At 48.0% G+C, this 21,465-nt stretch overlaps 1 protein-coding gene across 1 annotated transcript in view; it reads left to right on the top strand.

Moving 5' to 3' along the window:
- The first annotated feature begins 16,214 nt into the window (after positions 1–16,214).
- The window catches only part of WNT3A (Wnt family member 3A), a 112,325-nt gene continuing 107,074 nt past the window's right edge, over positions 16,215–21,465 (top strand). The window contains exon 1 of the mRNA XM_035130022.2: positions 16,215–16,752. Within this exon, the coding sequence (XP_034985913.2) occupies positions 16,682–16,752 (71 nt within the window). The 5' untranslated portion in view covers positions 16,215–16,681. The remainder of the gene's footprint in view (positions 16,753–21,465) is intronic.

Here is a 21,465-nt window from a genome sequence, read left to right as displayed (position 1 = left end):
GAGACACCAACGTTATTCTGGAACTACAGAAAGGTGATCTTGTGAGAGGTCTGCAGGTAAAGCAAAGCAACACAAATACACCAACATCAAAATGTATAACTTGTGTTAGTGAGAAAGCAACTAAACCTTCTTTCCCACGTTGTGCAGAGAAGAGAAGCACTAAAGTATTGGACATTGTCCATACAGATCTATGTGGACCAATGAATGTGTCTTCTCTAGGAGGTAATAAATATATTTTGATATTTTTGGACGATTTCTCGAGATTCTGCGTAGCCTACTTTATCAAGGAGAAGAGTGAGACAGTGGAATTGTTCAGGGACTATCTTAACATGGTCAAGAACAAGTTCCAGCGAGCCCCTTCCATTTTAATGTCCGATAATGGTGGGGAATTTTGTTCACATGAGATGCAGGCCGTCATGGCTAGAGAAGGCATATCACACGTGACCACAGTTGCCTACACACCCCAACAAAACTCAATTGCAGAGAGGAAATTTAGATCCATTTTGGAAATGACAAGGTGCATGCTAAAGGAAGCTAACTTGTCACACAGGCTGTGGGGTGAAGCGGCTCGTTGCTCAGTCTATCTTCAGAACAGACTGCCCACAAAAGGCGCAGAGCGCACACCATTTGAACTTTGGCATGGAAAAGCCCCAAATTTGTCACATATACGTGTATTTGGAAGTTTGTGCTACTATCATGTGCCCAAGGAGCACAGACACAAACTTGATTCCAGAGCGAAGGCAGGGATCCTAGTTGGGTACGCTTCTGGAGGAAAAGGATATAGAGTCTTGGATCCGCAAACTGGCAAGACAAGTTCGCAGCATGTAATTTACTTCGATGAGCAAGGCAAAGTTGATACAAAGGACACTGCCATTGATTGTTCCAAGGAGCCACAGGATGAGGAATTTGTGATTTTTCCTTTTGAACCAATACAAAGTACTAATCCAACTTCTAGTGTCGTAGCACCCCCTATAGGTGACACCCGAGAAGACGTGGAGGTCCAGGCCCCTGGCAGCACCAGAGACGAAGATGATGACGAGCAGCTGTATGGGGATATGCCACTGCTGGAGGAGGATGAGGAAGCTGATGCGGTCGAAAGACCAGAGGTCAGACGCTCATCCAGAACCAACAGAGGTGTTCCACCATTACGGCTGTCCTACCTTACAAGGTCGGCGTCTCCACAGGAACCTTCCAAATGGGAAGAGATAGAGAGGATGCCACCAGATGAAGCCAGTCTCTGGAGGAAAGCTGCTCAGGAGGAGATAGATGCACTTCATCGGAACAGGACCTGGACACTCACAGAACTACCTCCTGGTAAGGAAGCAATTGGAAGTAAATGGGTGTTCAAGGTTAAAAAGGGTTCAGAAGGGGAGGTGCAACGCTACAAAGCTAGGCTTGTGGCACACAAACAACTCTGGGCCAGACCCAGATTTAAGATTCCCTTCCACCATCTTGTCTGGTCAGAGCAGTGGTAGTCAATGTGGTTCTCTCTGGATGTGGTTTGATAGGAACCCCCAGCATCCCTGATGTTTGACCATGCTGGCTGGGGCTGCAGTCCAGTAACATCCAGAGCGCACCTATTGGCTACTCCAGTACCAAAGGCTCCAGGATGAAGCCTTTGCTCAAGTTTCCTTGTCAAGCAGATGATGACCACTGGGGGGCACACTTGATTGGAAAAAACACACATGGCCAATCATCTCCAGGGATATCCCTGTTCTCTCCCTGTGGTCCATCACCTGCCTCTTCTGCTAAAGTAAGGATGGGGAACTGAACTTTGGTCCATGACCCCATGCACGCCAGGCACTCCTGTCTTCCACTGCCTCCCGCAGTTTGGTCAAACTCATGTTGGTGGCTTCGAGAACACTGTCCAACCACCTTGTCCTCTGTCGTCCCCTTCTCCTTGTGCCCTCCATCTTTCCCAACACCTTTCCCAACATTTTTGATAACACACAGCTACATCTACTTAGCCAGTTTCACCAGGGCTAGGATCTCAGTCACCACTGTCCCTGCTCATTACAGTCATACCTCGGTTTAAGTACGCCTCGGTTTGAGTATTTTCAGTTTAAGTACTCCGCGGACCCGTCTGGAACAGATTAATCCACTTTCCATTACTTTCAATGGGAAAGTTCGCTTCGGGTTAAGTACGCTTCAGGTTAAGTACAGACTTCTGGAACCAATTGTGTTTGTAAACCAAGGTACCACTGTATTGTTTATTGTTGGCTTCCATCTGTCTCAGGAGATAATGGAGGGGTGCGCCTTTCGGGGTCAAACTGTTGGAAGGTTGCATTGCCTGGTGTGGCTGTAGAGGCCAATACGGAAGAGAGATGTTTTGTTGCAGCTAGGGCAGATGAAGGCATCCGGTTGTGCTGCAGCAGATGCACCATGATGTTTCTTCTCTCTGCGCTCCTCCCAGGGGTTATTCCTCCTCTGGTCACTGCTATTGTTGCGCAACCTCACTGTCTGTCTCCAGGGGCTGCTGTCAGCTGCAAGGGATCCCCACAGACACAGATTATGCAGACATCTTTGTAAACTGGCAGAGTTGGTCCACCAATGGGTCTGGTGCCTGAAGTGAGATCCCCATACAGAACCTCCTTGGGGATCCTGCCATCTTCCATTCTGTGGACATGACCAAGCCAGCGTAGACTTGGGCTTGGAAGAGCACATCTTTGTTTGAAACTCTGTCCTGCCATGTGTTACCCCAAATCCTCCTAACATGGTGCATGTGGAAGGCACTGAAGCATTGCTCCTGACAGTTGTAAATTTCCCATGACTCACTTCCATAAAGCAGCATGCTCCACATGCAAACATGGTAGACCTTCCTTTTGATATTGCATGTTAGCACCTCACATTCTTCCATACCCATTTTCAGAGGCAAACCATCTTAGTGTTTTTAAGTGTCAGGTGCCTGAACACAGCAGAGTTTGCGCAGGTTTTTCCGGAAGCTTCTGGCGGTAATTTAAATGACTAGAGGTCTGGACGCAGAGTAAACTATATACAGGATTTATTAAAATAAAAGAAACCCAGAGTTTCTATGGACAACTTTAGAACTCAGAAACAAAGTAAAATAAATCATTTCCTCTCTGTCTGTCTCTCTCTCACACACACAACCGATACAGCACCTCTCCTCCTACACTGACCACACACACCACACCACATACTGTGCTAGCTTTCTCTGATAACAGGTCTCAGTGCTGATATCAACCAATGAGAGCTCAGTTACTATGGCAGAAGAAGACCTTGGCTTTCTGCCCAGTGTTAATTGCTTGTCCTAGAGTTGATTGTGTGTAGAAGCAATCTGATGGTTTCTCATGCTACTAATTTTGCAAAACCCGAACAAACCATTGCCCTAGCTGCCTTGCAAATGTGCGTGTCCAGCTCAGCACTGATGGAAAGGTTGCTGGGTATGGTGGAGCTCAGGCAGACAAAATCGTCTCCCGCCTAAAGCTTGTGGTCACCAATTATGATGTGCATATGCAAAGTGGGTGGAGCACGGAATATAAAATTTCTTTTTGTACATTATGCTGGTTTCTACAAACTATCCTCCATCATGCTGTCTGGGGCTGATGAGAGCTGTAGTCCAAACCATCTGGAGAGCCCCAGGTTGGGAAAGGCTGCCATAAAGCATTCAAAGCATTTCTCATCTGGAAGATGTAGAAGCCCCTTTCATGTCAGCCACAATACCTGAATTGTGGCTTCCCTATTTCATAACCCTAGGCTTTTAACCACATTGTTACATGGCTTCATATGCTCAAAGGTCTGTTCCCTCTGTGAAATGTGATGGAAAAGATTATCAGTGCTAGCTTTTTTCCTCCAAGTTGTTTCAAAGCCAGCAGACATTTTGCACCTCTGAAAGCTGGGGCCAGCTGTGTTCTATCACAAGGGGGCAGGCAGCGAGAAGGCCCTGTTTCTTGTCCATCCCCCCCCCCCCAACTCCAAAGGCTTTTTTTTAAAAGAAAGATTACACCAGTTTGCAGGTCATTAAGGGGAGCATCACAAATGTCTCAGAAGGTGGAGCATGGCAGGAGTGTAGATTTGCCTTTCCATAACCACGAGAGCCCATTTTTGCAAGCTATTTGCAATTATCATTGCCTCTGAGTGTATGGAGAGTACCTTTCCCTCATCATTGAGGAACTGTATGTGGTGTAGGGGAGACCTTCTTTGTTTTTTCTGGTAGCACAGTTCTATAGAGAGGAACAACTGTTCCACATCATTAATCTACTCAGTTACTAAAGGCCATGTCAGTATCTATAATGGCCACAAGAAAATATATTTTTCGTGTCTTTTATCCCCTACGAAAGTAACAGCAGCTTGGGGCAGAGGACCGTGCAGGAGATGACATGAGAAGAAAAGGGTTAAAAACCCGGAGCACCGCATCTCTGCTCCTCAAAGATAGCTGATTAGCAGAGAGAGAGAGAGAGAGAGAGAGAGAGAGAGAGAGAGAGAGAGAGAGAGAGAGAGAGAGAGAGAGAGAAGACATTCTAATCATCTGGGGCCCTACTATTTGCATCATGCCATTTGGGCATGCATAATACTTCGCAACGGGACCCAGGTGGCGCTGTGGGTTAAACCACTGAGCCTAGGGCTTGCTGATCAGAAGGTCAGCGGTTCGAATCCCTGTGACGGGGTGAGCTCCCGTTGCTTGGTCCCAGCTCCTGCCAACCTAGCAGTTCAAAAGCACGTCAAAATGCAAGTAGATAAATTGGAACCGCTACAGCGGGAAGGTAAACGGCGTTTCCATGTGCTGCTCTGGTTCACCAGAAGCGGCTTTGTCATGCTGGCCACATGACCTGGAAGCTATACGCCGGCTCCCTCGGCCAATAATGCGAGTTGAGCATGCAACCCCAGAGTCGGTCACGACTGGACCTAATGGTCAGGGGTCCCTTTACCTTTAATACTTCACAACAACCCTACAGAGGAGGGTTAGACAACATGGTGCCATTCAGATGCTGTTGGACTACAACTCCCATCATTCCTACCGGTATCACTGCCTGGTAAGCGCATTATGCTCAGCTAATGGAACCCACTTGGTTTTGCCACAGCCGTGGTGGTAGCACAGAGGCAGGCTTTTGCACTGGTGGCACCAGTGATGTGGAATGCCCCCCCCCCCGCCTGCTGAAATGCGAGCGGCTCCTTCAGTGTTGGCATTCTGCCATCTCTTGAAGACGCACCTGTTTAGGCAAGCGTTTCCCTGAAATGAACTTCTGGTTTCATTGTTTTAACTGGTTTTTTTTAAAATGTTCTAATTGTTATGCTTTTAAATTGTTTGTTTTATTGTATATTTTAATTAAGGCTGATTTAATGCCCTAGTGGATATGCTACTGCGTGTTTTAATTATGCATTAGGAGTATAGCATCTAGATCTAGGGAAGTAATAGTACCACTGTATTCTGCTCTGGTCAGACCTCACCTGGAGTACTGTGTCCAGTTCTGGGCACCACAGTTCAAAAAGGATACTGACAAGCTGGAACGTGTCCAGAGGAGGGCAACCAAAATGGTCAAAGGCCTGGAAACAATGCCTTATGAGGAACGGCTTAGGGAGCTGGGTATGTTTAGCCTGGAGAAGAGAAGGTTAAGGGGTGATATGATAGCCATGTTCAAATATATAAAAGGATGTCACATAGAGGAGGGAGAAAGGTTGTTTTCTGCTGCTCCAGAGAAGCGGACACAGAGCAATGGATTCAAACTTCAAGAAAGAAGATTCCACCTCAACATTAGGAAGAACTTCCTTGACAGTAAGAGCTGTTCGGCAGTGGAACTTGCTACCAAGGAGTGTGGTGGAGTCTCCTTCTTTGGAGGTCTTTAAGCAGAGGCTTGACAGGCATATGTCAAGAATGCTTTGATGGTGTTTCCTGCTTGGCAGGGGGTTGGACTGGATGGCCCTTGTGGTCTCTTCCAACTCTATGATTCTATGATTTTTTTACAACCGTAAACTGCTCAGAAGAGGCCATTTGGGCATATAAGTAGCATATTAATTAAATCATCGTCATTCCTGAGCATCGATCAATCTGGCTGGAGCTTGTAGGGACTTGGGAGTCCAACCACTTTGAGGGAGCCATGTGTTGGCTGCCCCCACTAGTGGATAAGTATTCCTATTACCAACAGGGCGAGAGGTGATGGCTTGTCTCAAGCCACCTTCTGTACTCAGAGCTAAAGTGACATTTTCACCCAGGACTCCCTTGGCCGTCGGGTGACACATCTGCTGTGCAGGACATATCTGTGTTAAGGGTAAATGCATACCACCCAGAGATTCCTCACACAGAACAGGGGTGGGGGACGTGCTTCCAACCCAAGGGCCACATTATCATTCCAGGGGTTCCCAAACTTGGGTCTCCAGCTGTTTTTGGACTACAACTCCCAGCAACCTTAGCCAGCAGGACCAATGGTCAGGGATGGTGGAAATTGTAGTCCCAAAACAACCGCAGACCCAAGTTTGGGAAACCCTGATCTAGGCAATGTTCCAAGGGCTATGTGCTAGTGCAGGAAGGGTCAGAGGGGAAAGTGGGTGGAGCAATTCATGTAAATGTTATCTTGCTGTTGGTGCTGATCTTTAAAGCCCTAAACGGCCTCGGTCCTGTATACATGAAGGAGCATCTCCACCCCCATCGTTCAGCCCGGACACTGAGGTCCAGCTCCAAGGCCCTTCTGGCGGTTCCCTCACTGCGAGAAGCAAAGCTACAGGGAACCAGGCAGAGGGCCTTCTCGGTAGTGGCACCCGCCCTGTGGAACGCCCTCCCGTCAGAGGTCAGAGAGATAAACAACTACCTGACATTTAGAAAATACCTAAAGGCGGCCCTGTTTAGGGAAGTTTTTAATCTGTGATATTTTAATGTATTTTAATGTGTGTTGAAAGCAGCCAGAGTGGCTGGGGGGGGGAGGGGACCCGGCCAGATGGATAGGGTATAAATAATTATTATTATTATTATTATTATTATTATTATTATTATTATTATTATTATCTTTGTAAAGTAGGCTAATTTCTTCCACCCAGACCAGTGATGGCCAAACTTGGCCCTCCAGCTGTTTTGGGACTACAATTCCCATCATCCCTGACCACTGGTCCTGTTAGCTAGGGATGGTGGGAGTTGTAGTCCAAAAACAGCTGGAGAGCCGAGTTTGACCATCACTGATCCAGACAAAAGAGAGGCATCAGCAGAATTCAGGAACACATTCCAGATTTTTTTTTGGGGGGGGGGGTTATTCAGGGTACAAAGTGAGGTGTGTCATGGGGAGAGATGTGAGGGCCAAGTAAAGAGGTCTAGAAGGCCACATTTGGTTCCCAGGGCTGAGGCTCCCCGTCCCCCCGTCCCCCCCAAAAAACTGATTTAGGGTTGCCATACGTCCAGATTTTCCTGGACATATTCAGAAAACTGTCCAGACGTATTGCAGCCCATGTTGGCAGTGCTGTTTTTGCCCGTCTTCCATAAAAATAGCTCAAATTTGTGCAACAACTTTGCCAAAAAAAGCTCAACAACTTTTCTGTTCAGATTATCACTGTTTGAAATATGGCAGCCCAACTATATCAGGACAGGAGAATGATCCCCCTGAGCTACTTCCAGCAAGAGTAGTGGACATTTCTTACTTATTTACATTCCGCTGACCACTTGGTCAATATCTCAAGTTCTCTGGGTGCAACACAGGTGGAGAAAGACTTTCAAACCACAGTTTAAAGCATGAGTCAATAACAGCACTAACACACAGGGCAGCCACATCAAAGCAGAGCTTAACACTATTTCAGCAATGATACAGAGAGCCACAAGAAAAAGTTATTTGCTGAGCTAAAAGCCACAGTGCTTAAACCACATCGAAATGCAGGCATCACAGTAATAAAATAAGTGTTTTTAAAGGCTTGAAAAGGTGTTAAAGGAGGGGGCCAGGTGAACCCCTCTGAGGATAGCCTTTCACTATACTGATTTATTGTAATAATATGAAAATACCTTCCAAAGCCTTTATCACCCTCACAATTAAGTTGTTTTAAATAGTTCTAAATAGTGTGTTGTAATGCTGTAACCCATCCCGGGACCTTAGGGTGAAGGTCAGGTAACAAATTAATAACAATAATCCACATACAGATCTCAGAGTGTCCTCCAGAATATTGTATCATCTGTGTTGAAGAAAACCAAGCATCACCAGTTTAAAACTTTCCCCACAAAACAGGTAAATAACCCCACAAAGCAAACAATTTTCCTGGACAATATTCTAAAACAGGTTTTTTGGGGGGAGGGGGGGTTTGTATGGAGATGCTATGTTCCGAAACCTCAGCTGTAGGAGACAGGATGACTCTGAACGCCAGCTGCTGAGAATAACACAAGTGGGGAGAACGCTGTTGTTGTACTCGGATCCTGCTCCCAGGCTTCCCAGAAGATGGTCATGCTGAGGACAAGATGCTGGACAGGACGGGCCTTTGGCCTGGACCAGCAGCCAGTCTCTTCTTGGGTTCTTTAGATGGAGGGTCCAAAAGACCTGGTCACACATGATCTGACATGTGCAGAGAGAGGGAACGTCATCACTCCACTTTTTACCATGCATCTCCCCTTCAGGAAAGCTCTCTACTCCCACTGCTTCTGGTTTGACTCAGCTCCCTTGCAGGCAGTCTTTTTAATTGAGCATAGGTCCTGATTTGTAAATCTGGGAGGAGGTTATACCATATTGCTATCGTGGTACCGGTAGTCATCCCACACTTTCCGGTGCTTTTTTTCTTTTGTTTGGAAAACATTTGTTGCCAGGAAGGTGTTTCAAGTTAGGTTTTATTATGGAACGGATGCTCTTTGTCCATGCACATTTTATGCAGTGCTCTTTGTGCGTTCACATTTTATGCAGCATTCTTGGTACGTGCGCATTTTATGCAGTGTTCTTTGCATGTGCACATTTTACGCAGTGCTCTTTGTGCATGCACATTTTATGCAGTGTTCTTTGTGCGTTCACATTTTATGCAGTGTTCTTTGCACGTGCACATTTTACGCAGTGCTCTTTGTGTGTGCACATTTTATGCGGTGTTCTTTGTGCGTGCACATTTTATGCGGTGCTCTTTGTGTGTGTGCATTTTATGCGGTGGTCTTTGCGCGTGCACATTTTATGCAGTGCTCTTTGTGCGTGCACATTCTATGCAGTGTTCTTTGTCCGTGCACATTCTATGCAGTGTTCTTTGTCCGTGCACATTCTATGCAGTGTTATGTGCACGTGCACATTTTATGCAGTGTTCTTTGCATGTGCACATTTTACGCAGTGCTCTTTGTGCATGCACATTTTATGCAGTGTTCTTTGTCCGTGCACATTCTATGCAGTGTTCTTTGTCCGTGCACATTTTATGCAGTGTTCTTTGTGCGTGCACATTTTATGCAGTGCTCTTTGTGCGTGCACATTCTATGCGGTGTTCTTTGTCCGTGCACATTCTATGCAGTGTTCTTTGTCCGTGCACATTCTATGCAGTGTTCTTTGTCCGTGCACATTCTATGCAGTGTTCTTTGTCCGTGCACATTCTATGCAGTGTTCTTTGTCCGTGCACATTCTATGCAGTGTTCTTTGTCCGTGCACATTCTATGCAGTGTTCTTGGTACGTGCACATTTTATACAGTGTTCTTTGTGCGTTCACATTTTATACAGTGTTCTTTGTGCGTTCACATTTTATGGGAAAGGTAGCCCAACTAGGAGAAGGACAACTCTGGTCCCAAACCTCCTTGCAGGATCTTCAGGAGAAGAAAAGGCTAAAGGAGGCCTAAAGCACTTGGACGGCACCTTGTATGCCTCCTTCTGGAGACTCCTGCAGCCAAGCTGATGCCAAACATGTTGCTCTGCTTTCCTTTGGGCAGCCCAGGACTGTGCAGGCTTGTGCTCCATGGAGGTCACTTCGGTGCTGCTAGTGCAGCGATTTGACTTCACCCCAGAAGGTGGACTCCAATGTCTCATGAGACGGAAAGGTGCCAACAACCAGTTTTCCTGAGGGCGGGTTATGAAGCTGGTCTTCATTGCTTGAAGGACAGGGGCCAGCATCTAACTGATTAGGTGAGAGATAAATATAATAAATAATACATAAATTTGAATGATCTCTAACCATTGGCCATACTTGTAGGTGTTGATGGAAGCTGGAGTGCATCAAGTTCTAAAGGGCCATGGGCAGGACCGTCTTAAGTGCCCCTGGCGCCATGGTGCGCCGGATCTCTCCGGCGCCCTCCCGCCCCGTTTCCCAGCGCGGTGGGCGGGTGGGCGCAGCGCACTGCACGGCGGACGGGCGGGCAGGCACAGCGCGATCTCTCCGGCGCCCTCCCACCCCGTTTCCCAGCGCGGTGGGTGGGTGGGCGCAGCGCGCAGCTGCGTGGCGGACCGGCCAGCCAGCGGGCGGGCGCAGCTCCCGGTGCCCTCCTGGCGGGCCGGCGCCGTGGTGCCCTGCGCCACCCAGCCTGCACGTAGGGTCGGCCCTGGCCATGGGGTCTTCATTCTTGCTTTACATAAGAGCCCAAGAAGAACCTCACTGGGCTCATCTAATCCAGTGGCCAACCAGGTGCCCATTGGAAGCCCACAAGCAGCTCCTGAGCAGAGCAATGCTCTCTCGCCAACTGAGCTTCCCAGGCATACTGCCTCCAACAGTGGAAGCAGAAGGTAGTTATCATAGCTAGTTGTTTTTAGCAATGGTGCCTCTACAACGACTTGGTCATGTCCACAGAATGGAAGATGGCAGGATCCCCAAGGATGTGCTCTACGGGGAGCTGGCTTCCAGGCACCAGGCCCGTGGGCAGACCAACTCTGCATTACAAGGATGTCTGCAGATGTGACATGAAAGCTGGCAACATCAACTTCACCTTTTGGGAATCCCTTGCAGTACTTGGAGAGAAGCAGGCAGGTCATGCATTCATAGCAGTAACCAGAGGAGGAAGGACCGCTGGGGGGAGTGCAGAGAGAAGAAACACCATGGTGCATCTGCAGCAGAACAACTGGACACCTTCATCTGCCCCAGCTGCAACAAAACATGTCTCTCTTGTATTGGGGTCCACCGCCACAGCAGGTATTGCAGCCTTCCAACGGTTTGAGTACACCCCAAAGGCACACTCCTCCATTGTCTCCTGAGACAGACAGATGCCAATAACAATAGGAATGGTGCCTGTTAACTTATACACCCCTTCTTGGAAGCAAATGCCATTGAAAATGAGAGTAACTTATGCGTAGAAATGGTTAGGAGCCCCACTCACAAGTCTGATTGGGCAGCCTAAGCAAGGTTTAACTTACAGACCAAGAGAGCTGAAAGCAGGAAGTGAAAGCACAGTGGTACCTCTGGTTAAGAACTTAATTCGTTCCGGAGGTCCGTTCTTAATCTGAAACTGTTCTTAACCTGAAGCACCACTTTAGCTAATGGGGCCTCCTGCTGCCGCCGCGCCGCCAAACACGATTTCTGTTCTCATCCTGAAGCAAAGTTCTTAACCCAAGATACTATTTCTGTGTTAGCAGAGTCTGTAATCTGAAGTGTTTGTAACCTGAAGCGTTTGTAACCCGAGGTACCACTGTATATCAGCAACATCAGTTGTAGGAAAAATAGCTCTCAGCTTTGTCTAGTGACAAGTCAAAGCATTGGGGAGATTCCAGTTTCCCTAAATATGGGTTGATCAAATGTTTCTATTTCTGTAAACAGGATGTTGTTGTTGTTGTTGTTGTTTAAAAAAAGCTCCAACCCAACTTTATGTAGATTTGCTCAGATGTAAGATGCAGGTGGCGTTGTGGGTTAAACCACAGAGCATAGAGCTTGGCGATCAGAAGGTTGGTGGTTCGAATCCCTGCGGCGGGGTGAGCTCCTGTTGCTCGGTCCCAGCTCCTGCCAACCTAGCAGTTCGAAAGCACGTCAAAGTGCAAGTAGATAAATAGGTGCCGCTACAGTGGGAAGATAAACGGCGTTTCCGTGTGCTGCTCTGGTTTGCCAGAAGCGGCTTTGTCATGCTGGCCACATGACCTGGAAGCTGTATGCCGGCTCCCTCGGCCAATAATGCGAGATGAGCACTGCAACCCCAGAGTCTGTCATGACTGGACCTAATGGTCAGGGGTCCCTTTACCTTTACCTAAGCCCCAGCTAGCACAATCAATCCTACTCTTGTGCCAGTGGTAATTTAAGGGTGCCTCAATTTAAGCTTCAAAAGGGGCACCTGCAGCTCAGGTTTAGCAGTGGCAGTCTTTGGAGGTCTTTAAGCAGAGGCTTGACAGGCATATGTCAAGAATGCTTTGATGGTGTTTCCTGCTCGGCAGGGGGTTGGACTGGATGGCCCTTGGGGTCTCTTCCAACTCTATAATTCTATGATTCTAAACCACCTGCCGTGGAACTGATGTCTTGCAAAGCACGGTTGTTTTCAGTTATGAATTTCAGTTATGATTTCCAGGTATTAAAAAAAAATCATTGATTTTCAGAGGAGCTTAAAAAAGGAGTGGCGAAGATAAGTCCACCAAGGGCTGATGTCTGTTTGAAGAAGGCATCCCATTGTAAGAGGGAAGGAGACACACCCCGCCATCCAGCCGGTTGTCTACCTCCCCCTCCTCCCCACGTCCCTTTCTTTCTGCTTCGCTCGGCTTGTGTATTAGAAGGACGCGTGTTTGGGTGTGTGCATTTCAGTCTGAAATAGAAGCAATTTCCCTTGAAAAGGCTGTGAAAATCCCCCTGCCTTTGAACACGGAGGCACTCGCTCCTTTGCCTGTAATGCTATAATTGCCTGGGATTTTCACCTAATGCAGAGGGAAAGTCCTAGAGGAGAGAGAGGGGGGGGCTGTTTTGCTCCTCTCTCTCTCTCTCTCTCTCTCTCTCTCTCCATCACCCCCGCCGCTCTCAGATCCTCTTTGGCAGAAGCGCATATAGCAGAAGGCTCTGGGAGCGTCGTCCGAAAAGATGCGTGCAAGTGTGGGTCCAAAACTAAGGGGGTCGCAATCGCTGAGAGACACCAGACAAGGCGTTTAGACTACGTAGCTGGCCAATCCCACACCATTCGAAAAGAGCCCCCCCCACGGCCATATTTAAGCGCCAGCGGGGCTTCCGATCATAGCTGCCAAGTTATCCCTTATTTTAAGGGATTTCCCCTTATGCTGAATAGGCTTCCTCGCGAGAAAAGGGAAAACTTGGCAGCTATGCTTCCGATGTGAAACCGGATTGACTCCAGATTGCTGAGGGTCGGCCCGCAGCACAGATCTAGGCTGCGATCCCAAACACACTTTTCCTTGTAGCTTGGCCACAATGGGATTTATTTGCATAGGGTTGAGCTGTGAACTAGGTATCGCAAAGTTAAATGCGTCTACTCGGGTGTAAAGCCACACTGGTCTGCAACAGAAGCTACTTCCGAGTGGGCGTGTTTTAGAGGCTGACCGGGCAACCGTATTCGCGGGCTACTCAGCAGTAAATCCATTGTGTTCGATGTGGCTTACTCCCAGGTAACCGGGTAGAGGACTGCAGCCTAAAAGGGTTGGTTTTCAAAGCAAATGTGTCTAGAATCGGAGTCTAAAGCTGATTGGAACTTTTAGTGGATTTAGTTCAAACAAATTAGCGCACAGTCGCGTCCGGATTCCTATAGAAAACCATGCATATACGACTGAAATGTTAAATAGGCCGCGGATCGGGATCTCTGAAAACTGGGAAACGGAAGAAAGAGTACAATTATTTTTTTAAAAGAAGGATTTTGGGACTAAGGGATTCCACCTTCATTCCTGTCTATATCAATATCAACATCTCGGATTCCTCAACACGTCAAGGTTTTAAAATACCCGCAAAATATAATATAATCGCACGAGGAGGAGGGGTGGGCTTTTAAAATATAATTTCCTTCCAGGCCTCGTTTGTGCGTGATCTTTTTTTTTTAATGATTAAAAAATTGAATTTTAATGTCAATATTAAGATGAGGTGGAATTTCTGGTACGTCTTTCAAGGCATGGAGGATGTGAGCGAGTAATCCCACCGGATGGACTGGGTCTTACTTCCAAGTAAACGTACAGAAACCCAGGCTCTTAAAAGTTCCACCCCCCAAAAGTCTGGGGCGATAGGGAGTGGCAAGGAGGGTCTCCTTTGAGGCCGAAATCTGTCAAAAACACACCGCCGTCTCCACCTCTTTGTCTAACGCCCAGCAAATAGCAAACAAACAGAGGATCTGGTGGGTTTTAACTGGGGTGGTTGGGGGTTGCTTTTAGCACGCTTGGGTGGGTAGACTTCTTTTTCTAGCGGGTCTTTCTTCCTCTGTGGGGTAACGGACGCTGGTGCTTGCAGGAACCGAGGAGATTTGGGAAGGATCGCTGCTGGTGGGGGAGGCGGAAGAGATCCACCCTTTATTCTCCCAAACGGCCACGGCTACATGCACTCGATCCTCTGAATTTGTACTGTGAAACTATCCCCCTCCCTCTCTCTGTCTCTCAGTTTGCCTTATGGGCGTTAGTTCCAGACGTTTAATACAACACGTGTAAACCAAATTCTCCAAGAGTGCACTCCTATGACTCCTATACACGCCTCCTCAGAAGGTAGTCCATTTGAACTCAAGGGGGATTACTTTCGAGTAATTGTAAGAATGCAGCCTCACAAAGGTAAGCCGAAGCAAGGCTGCGATCCTGCTCCCCATGTTTCCTGGAGCTGGGAGGAAGCGCCGCTGAACTCACAGTGAGGACTTACCTCCGAGGAACTACTGTACGTACTTCAATTTAGCCCGCGCCCGGCTTAATTGAGTTCTGGATCACGGAGTAAGATTCCACTCCACCTCCCTTAATGCTGCAAGGGCGATCCCAATTCTTATGTGTGGTGATCTGTTCAGAGTTCAGCTAGGCAGCGATTTAAGCGCCCCGCCGAACTAGAGGATATGGAAATTAAAGTGTGGTAGAAAACAGGAGACTTCCTCCCAGGCAAATGGGTCTCTCTTGGTCTGGAATGTGGGCTCCTGAGGATTCATCCGGATGAAACCGGTTTAAATCCAAATTCCTCAACTTGAATGTCTTGTGGATGAGAAGTGTCTCTCCCCCGCCCCGGGTGCCACAAGGAAATAGTCTCTCCATCCCTCGACACTGAAGCAATCTGCCGCACCAACTTCACTGCCCGGTACAGCTAAGAATTCGGAGCGCAACGGATTCGGTCCTGCTCCGCTTAACCGTCCCGATGCTAACCACGCGCGCAGCTCAAAAGTAACTCCCTGGTGTTTTTTTAAAGGGGCTTACTCCAGAGTAAGAGGGCAGAGGGTCGCCTCCAAGTTCTGTCTTGGAAGTAAACCCGAAAAGGAGCCTTTGAAAGCAAGGAGTTGCGTTTCGGGGACCCCTGTACTCCGCCTCAACGAGGTCGTGCCGCTCGCTCTCTCACATACATAAACACTTTAAGCCGGCTGCTTGGGAATAACGCTGTTGGGCGCGAGTATTTCCTTTCCCTCGCACATAATAAAATAAAAAAAGCATTGCATCCAAACGCCAACCTAGCGATGATTTAGTCGGGTAAAAGCAGAGATCGTTTTTGAGCGGTGACTGGAACGTTCTTCCCTTGGTGGGGGTGGGGAGAGAAAGAAAGACCCCCCCCCCCACCTCATCTCACACCGGTTCCTCAATGGATGTCTCGCCTTGGCTGAAAGTTCCCGAATTCCTCCGATTTTGTTGAAATGTAAAACAAGAGGGTTGGCTTTGCCGGGGTGGGGGTGGGGGGGCGGAGGAGGGAAAGTCCTTTGAAAATGATTATTAATAGAGCGGGAAAGCGACTTTTAACATTGAGCAGGGAGCCTAATGCTGGTGTGTGGGAGCGATAAAACACATATTTTAATTTAATTTAATTTAATTTATTTCGGGGGAGTGATAAGCACATCCGCTCCCACATGCAAGGAAAAGATCGGCGACTCGGGTCTTTATAACGACCCAATCCTACTTTCCCCCATATTTTATAGGTGGATTCCCCCCCCTCCTCTTCTTCTTCTTCTTTTAAAGCATTTTAGTGGCTCCTTCTACCCAAGGAGTGAAGTCCGGACAGGTTGTTATAGCTACCCTGAGCCACAGGGGTCCCCCCTGTCTATTTAAACCCCCTAAATCTTCCTTTCCCCTTTTCTTCTCCCCCCCGGCTTTCTTAAACCAACCCCCCTCTCTACTTCCCATCCTCCCCCCCCCACCCCTCCAGGGGCTGGTGGGCCAACATGTCCTTAATGAGTATTAAAACACTATCTCTTCGCAATTAGCTCATTCCTTCGCCTGGCTTGCTGGATTGACGCACGGCGCAGAAGGAGCAGGAGAAGCCCGGGCAATTTCCCCTTTGGCGATAAGTGCTGATTGGGTCTCTCTCTCTCTCAAGCAAGCCTGCTCCAAACTTTTTTTCTTCTTCTCCCTCCTCTCTCCGCTGCTAAATGTTTGCCTTTAGTGTCTCTTGGCTGCGAGAAGAGGGATTTTGCCCCCCTTAAAAACAACAACAACAACCCACCTCTCCGATATTTATTTTTCTTATTTATTATTTTCGTCTTCTTTGAGAGAGAAGACGAGAAAGGAAATAATTTCTATATAGATATTTCCATATACCTATATACACCCATAGATAGATATATACAGGGAGAGAGAGAGAGAACTGGCTACCTGCTTGGGCTGGGTTGGTTTTTAATTTTTTCTGGGGGGTGGGGGTATTTTCTCCGCCCCCCTCCCCTGCATCCAAGAAGAGAAAGTTGGACGTTTTGCTGGTTTTAGAGGGGGGAGATATTAAAAGGGTTTTTTGCCAACTTTTGGGGGGCGAGATGGCCCTTTTGGGATATTTCCTGTTTCTTTGTGGGTTGACCCAAGGTCTCTCAAGCTATCCCATCTGGTGGTAAGTTGATTTTCTTATTGATTGATTATTTGGGGGGGTAGGGTGAACCCCTTTTTCTCCCTCTAGCGCTCCCTTTTCAAAGAGATGTTGGATCCCTCCCGTTTCCGAATATGTTGAATGTGGAGGGAAAAGAAATTGTGGTTCCTAAAAGGGGTTTTTAAGAACGCACTCCCACCCCCGTCGAAAGTCTTTTTATTTATTTAAGCTGTATGTTTATTTTGACTGCGTTAGCCCTGATCTACCGTTCTCCTACTGTAAAGTAAAAAAAAAACCCTGAAAAGGTGGGGAGGGGGTGAGAGAGAGAGAGAGAGAAGAGAGATCAGAGTTGCTGGGTTGTGTTTTTTTTAAAAAACTTGCTTTGATCCTCTCCTGCCAAGAACAAAAGGTACTGAGTGAATTAAACAGATAATGATACAAGTCGACACGAGTTTTTCAAGGTGATTTTAAGCTAGTCATGTGGAAGGAGAGGAGGAGGAAAGCAAACCCTCTCCGACAAGAGGAATATATATATTTATGTATATATTGACGTGCAAAACAATGTGTACGTGGTTGTTGTTTTTTTAAAGCACGAGCAAAATATTGTACAAGCGCGCAATATATTTTTTTTCCCGTGGCAATAGAGATGGACTTGTCGTCTCCTTGGTAAGGTGGGAGGCTCCCCGCCCCGGCTTCTTAAATAACAACAAAAACGACAACCGACAATCATGGGATCTTGAAACTTGGAACGAAATTCCTAAATATTGTGCCTGGGTGGAATTCTGTCAACATGTGGGTGCCAGGACCTGCGTCAACGCTCCCTCTTTCCGTAGAAATGAGAGGTGTGTGTCTGTAGATACCTATCGCCAAAATATACACAGATTTTTCCTGGGTCTTCTTTATAGTGGCTGCAGGCAGATTCAGTGACGCCAGGGCATCATCGGATCCCCCCCCCCCCAAATCCTCTATTCCGATTTGAGACAGTGAAGATTCTTTAAGCACTCAGTGCAGAGATAGGGACTCTGTACCTAGATTCCTAACTACCCGGCGTCCTCTCTCCTTCCGTATATCAGAGATGGTCCTACAGTACTTGGGTTCTTAGGCTATTCGATCCCTCTTTTGCGCCTGGGTCGAGGCGCCTTTCGGATCCGGCTCTTCCTCCAAGGCTGAGAGGCTTGTGCGACTTGCTGTTTCGGTCTGGGGAGTCCTCAACTCCTGGAAAAGGGTCACCCTTTCTCTCTTTCTGTCAGGGGGAGCCGCGCCAGGCTGCACAGAAACTGTAGGCGGCGGCGTTTGAAATTGACCAGCCTCGAACGATTCGCGAAGGGAGGCGAAATTGACTCAGGCTTGTGCGGGTGTCCGGAAGGCAAAGCCTCTTTTCCCTCTCTCCCCACCCCACCCGGTCCCTGTCCCGCAACCATTCCCAATGATTCCTGGAAGCAAAGAGAAACGCGACCCAGGAAGAAAACTGATTGGGGGGTGGCGGAGAAAGGTTAGGCAAAGATTAGGGTTTGGGGTGGGGAGGAGGATTGCCCTCGGAATGGAGAAATCATCAAAACTCTTAAATGAATGGCTGTCAGACGCTTGCTTCCTCCATCGAAGTGCAGAGCGCTCGCCCAATCTGGCCTCCTGCTTCAGTTTTTCTGATAAAAAGTCTGGGAAAGGTAACTGGGAAAGGCCGGCGACGTTGCGCCCTGCCCCTTTAAGAGCTCGGGTTTGGGGCTTTTTGCGGCCAAATGTGAAGGGACTAAGGGAGAGAGAGAGAGGAGAGCTAGGCGCGCGGGCGTGTTGCGGCACATCAACCCGATCGGCGGTAATTACAGACTCCAGGGAGTCGGGAAGGAGGAAGGAGGCGGCGGCGGCGAAGCCACCGCGGTCGTTCGCGGGCTTGAACCGGGCGAGAAGTGCGCCCCCGAGCCGAGCGCCGCAGGAGCGACCCCGAGAGAAGGCTTCGAGGGGGGACGGGGTAGCGCTCTTCGCCCGCCGGGGCGCGCATTCACGCGACCGCAGAGGGAATCGAGGCCTTTGCCGAGCGCTGCAAGTTCTTACTAGAGGCTGGGGGCGTTCCTGGAATTTTAATAGCCCTCCACCACCCCCATCCCCGGAGGTATTGCCTGAGCGCAGCACCACCGACTAGCAAGCTGCAGAGCCGAGTCTTGTGTCAAGTCGCCCCGCAGACAAACCCCACACAGACGCCCCACACTGGTGCAGTTGCTGCACTCGGTAGAATAAAGCGGCATAAGGTTTCACGGACTGGGACACTTTAGGCAGCCGTGGGGCCGGCGGGGGGAGGAAGGGGAATGGACCCGCACGACCGTCGTCCCACCGGCTAATTTCCTTGCACGCCAAAAAATAGCACCTCGGGATAGAAGCGTCTTCGGGAGTACTAGAAAAGGGTGTGTGAGAGAGGGGGGGGAGCCCACCGAGCGTGCAAACCTCCCCACCGCCCAAGTGGTGCAGTCCGGGGTTAGCTTCACCACTTGCTGGCAGTTTGCGTCTAAAAAGGCCCTCTGTGCGCAAATCCACCTGCTTGTTTGTAGCTCAGGTGCCGTTTCTTAAAATGCTTAAAAGTGTGTAAAAGGTCTAAAGGCAGTTGGTTTACACATACAATGATGGTTTCCTGGTTTCTCAGTGTTCTGCTTCTGGAGATAACCTTTAGGACACTTCAAAAAATTAAATTAGATTTGAATCTCATGAGTGATGGCTTGTGTCAGATATATGCAGGCGTGAGTGAGCATTGGCGAAGGCGGTTTTTGCACAGCACCTATGCACGGCTGCATTAAAAGATTAAGCCCGGCTACTGTCCGAAGCACAGGACAATATAAAGAATGGATGTTCATTTCGTTAGGGTGATCTATCTATGTTATGCCGAACAGGCAGATACCCTAGCAAAAGTCTGTGGAGGAAATGTAAAGGAAGAGCTTCTGCTGGTGTACAAAAACGCAATTCCCCTTGCACACACTTAAAAAAGAAAACCTACCTTCCTTTTTAAAATCCGCAGGAAAGGACAAAACTGGCATCTCCTAAAAAGCTCGAGTATGTTGTTTGTACTCACCACTCGCCTTCATGTCAAAATGCGGGGCGGAGAACTAGGGTTACCCGAGGAAACAGAGGGAGTTAAGACAGTTTCTTGAGAGTAATTCAGTACTCAGGTACATAATGAATTACTGCTTCCGCGACTCTATATATGTGTGTAGGACAGTGGCAGACCGAAGCACACTTGACTTGCACGTTCAGTTTTCATTGAAAACAACAGACCATTCCTTGCAAGTAACCGTGTTTATGAGGATCAGCTTACAAATGCTCCTTTTATAGCAGGTCCGAAAGTGGTTACAGAATTTTGAGGGCTTTTTATACATTGTTTTTTTGTGTGTGTGTGTGTGTGTGTTAGAGGCACGTATAAAGCAATTTGAAAGAAGCGGCTCCCTTTACTAGCAATGCAATCCTTTGCATGTCTACTCAGAAGTAAATCCATTGAATTCAATAGGACTTGCTCCCGGGTCAGCAAGCGTATGAGATTGCAGCCTAAACGATCAGCAATATGCGCCAAATTGCAAATACGACTTCGACCCAAAATCCAAAATTAAAAATCGCTTACAAACATTCCCTCTCCTCTTCGGAAAGAACATTCGTTTTTCTCCATTCCTTAAAAGAACGATATGCAATCAATATATAGGAAACTGGGTGGGCAGGGGGAAGGAGGGAGAATCTGTCCTTTTAGAAAATAAGATCGATTAAGGCTGCAATCCTATAGCCACTGAAATCAATGGGGCAGTTGCTTTCTGAGTAGACCCGTAAAGGAACGCGCTGCGGGGAGAAAGTAGCAAGGCGGGCGTGTGAAGAGGGAACGCGGTTGAGGAAAAGGCCACCGTGTCTGTCAAGCGCGTTTGTTTTGTCTGGACTCCTATAATGTACAAGGCTCTGAACATACACACACTCTCTCTCCCTCTCCCTCTCTCATTTTCTTTCGGGGGGGGTAGAAGGCGGGCGTCGTCGACGGCAGAATTCCCCAAATAGTTCAGGTATGACAGAGGGCACAAGATAATAAAATGTAAATATTAAATCCTTGATAAGACAGGTTACCTCGCACACCTGGGCTGCAAGCAACGTGGAGGGGGAGCAAGTAGCTACTTATTTATTCAAATTCGAAGAAAGCCCCTTCAATTTCCCTATAAATACCCCCCCCCCAAAAAAAATATGGAAAGCGACAAGGAAAAAGAGGGCAGCTTCCTTGTATTTTCGCTCAACCCGCCCCCTATCCCGCCCTAAAGAATATAGGTTACGACCCTACACACACTTATCTAGGAGTAGGTGTCATTGAACTCAATGGGCTTACTTCTGAGTAGGCATGGCTAGACTTGCATTTGCAAGTCAAGACCAGAATCCTCTGTGCAAGCGTGATCTTTACGGGGCAATCCTAACCATATTTATTCAGGAGGAAATATTTCGGATCCCAGCAGTAGTGGGATTTATATTCCAGATAAATAGGCTCAGAACTGCAGCTTCTGTTCCTTAAGGCGGGAGTTCAAACCAGCCTGGAAAAGATAGGCTACTCGCTGTCTTTGCCCCCAATCTCCAAATGAGATGGCAGTGTTTAGTAAGCAGGCGCTCTACACATGCTCAAAGGCACTAAAATCAGATTGAAATGCTGAAATCAAAGTTTATTTTATACTCCTTGCCGTCCAAAACGGGTTATATAGCCAACAATTTATATTAAGCATCTCTGCCACGCCATGC

Source organism: Zootoca vivipara, chromosome 12 (genome assembly GCF_963506605.1).
Source record: "Zootoca vivipara chromosome 12, rZooViv1.1, whole genome shotgun sequence".
Lineage (NCBI taxonomy): Eukaryota > Metazoa > Chordata > Lepidosauria > Squamata > Lacertidae > Zootoca > Zootoca vivipara.
The sequence above is the reverse complement of the archived record's forward strand: the minus strand, read 5'-3'. Positions and strand labels throughout refer to the sequence as shown.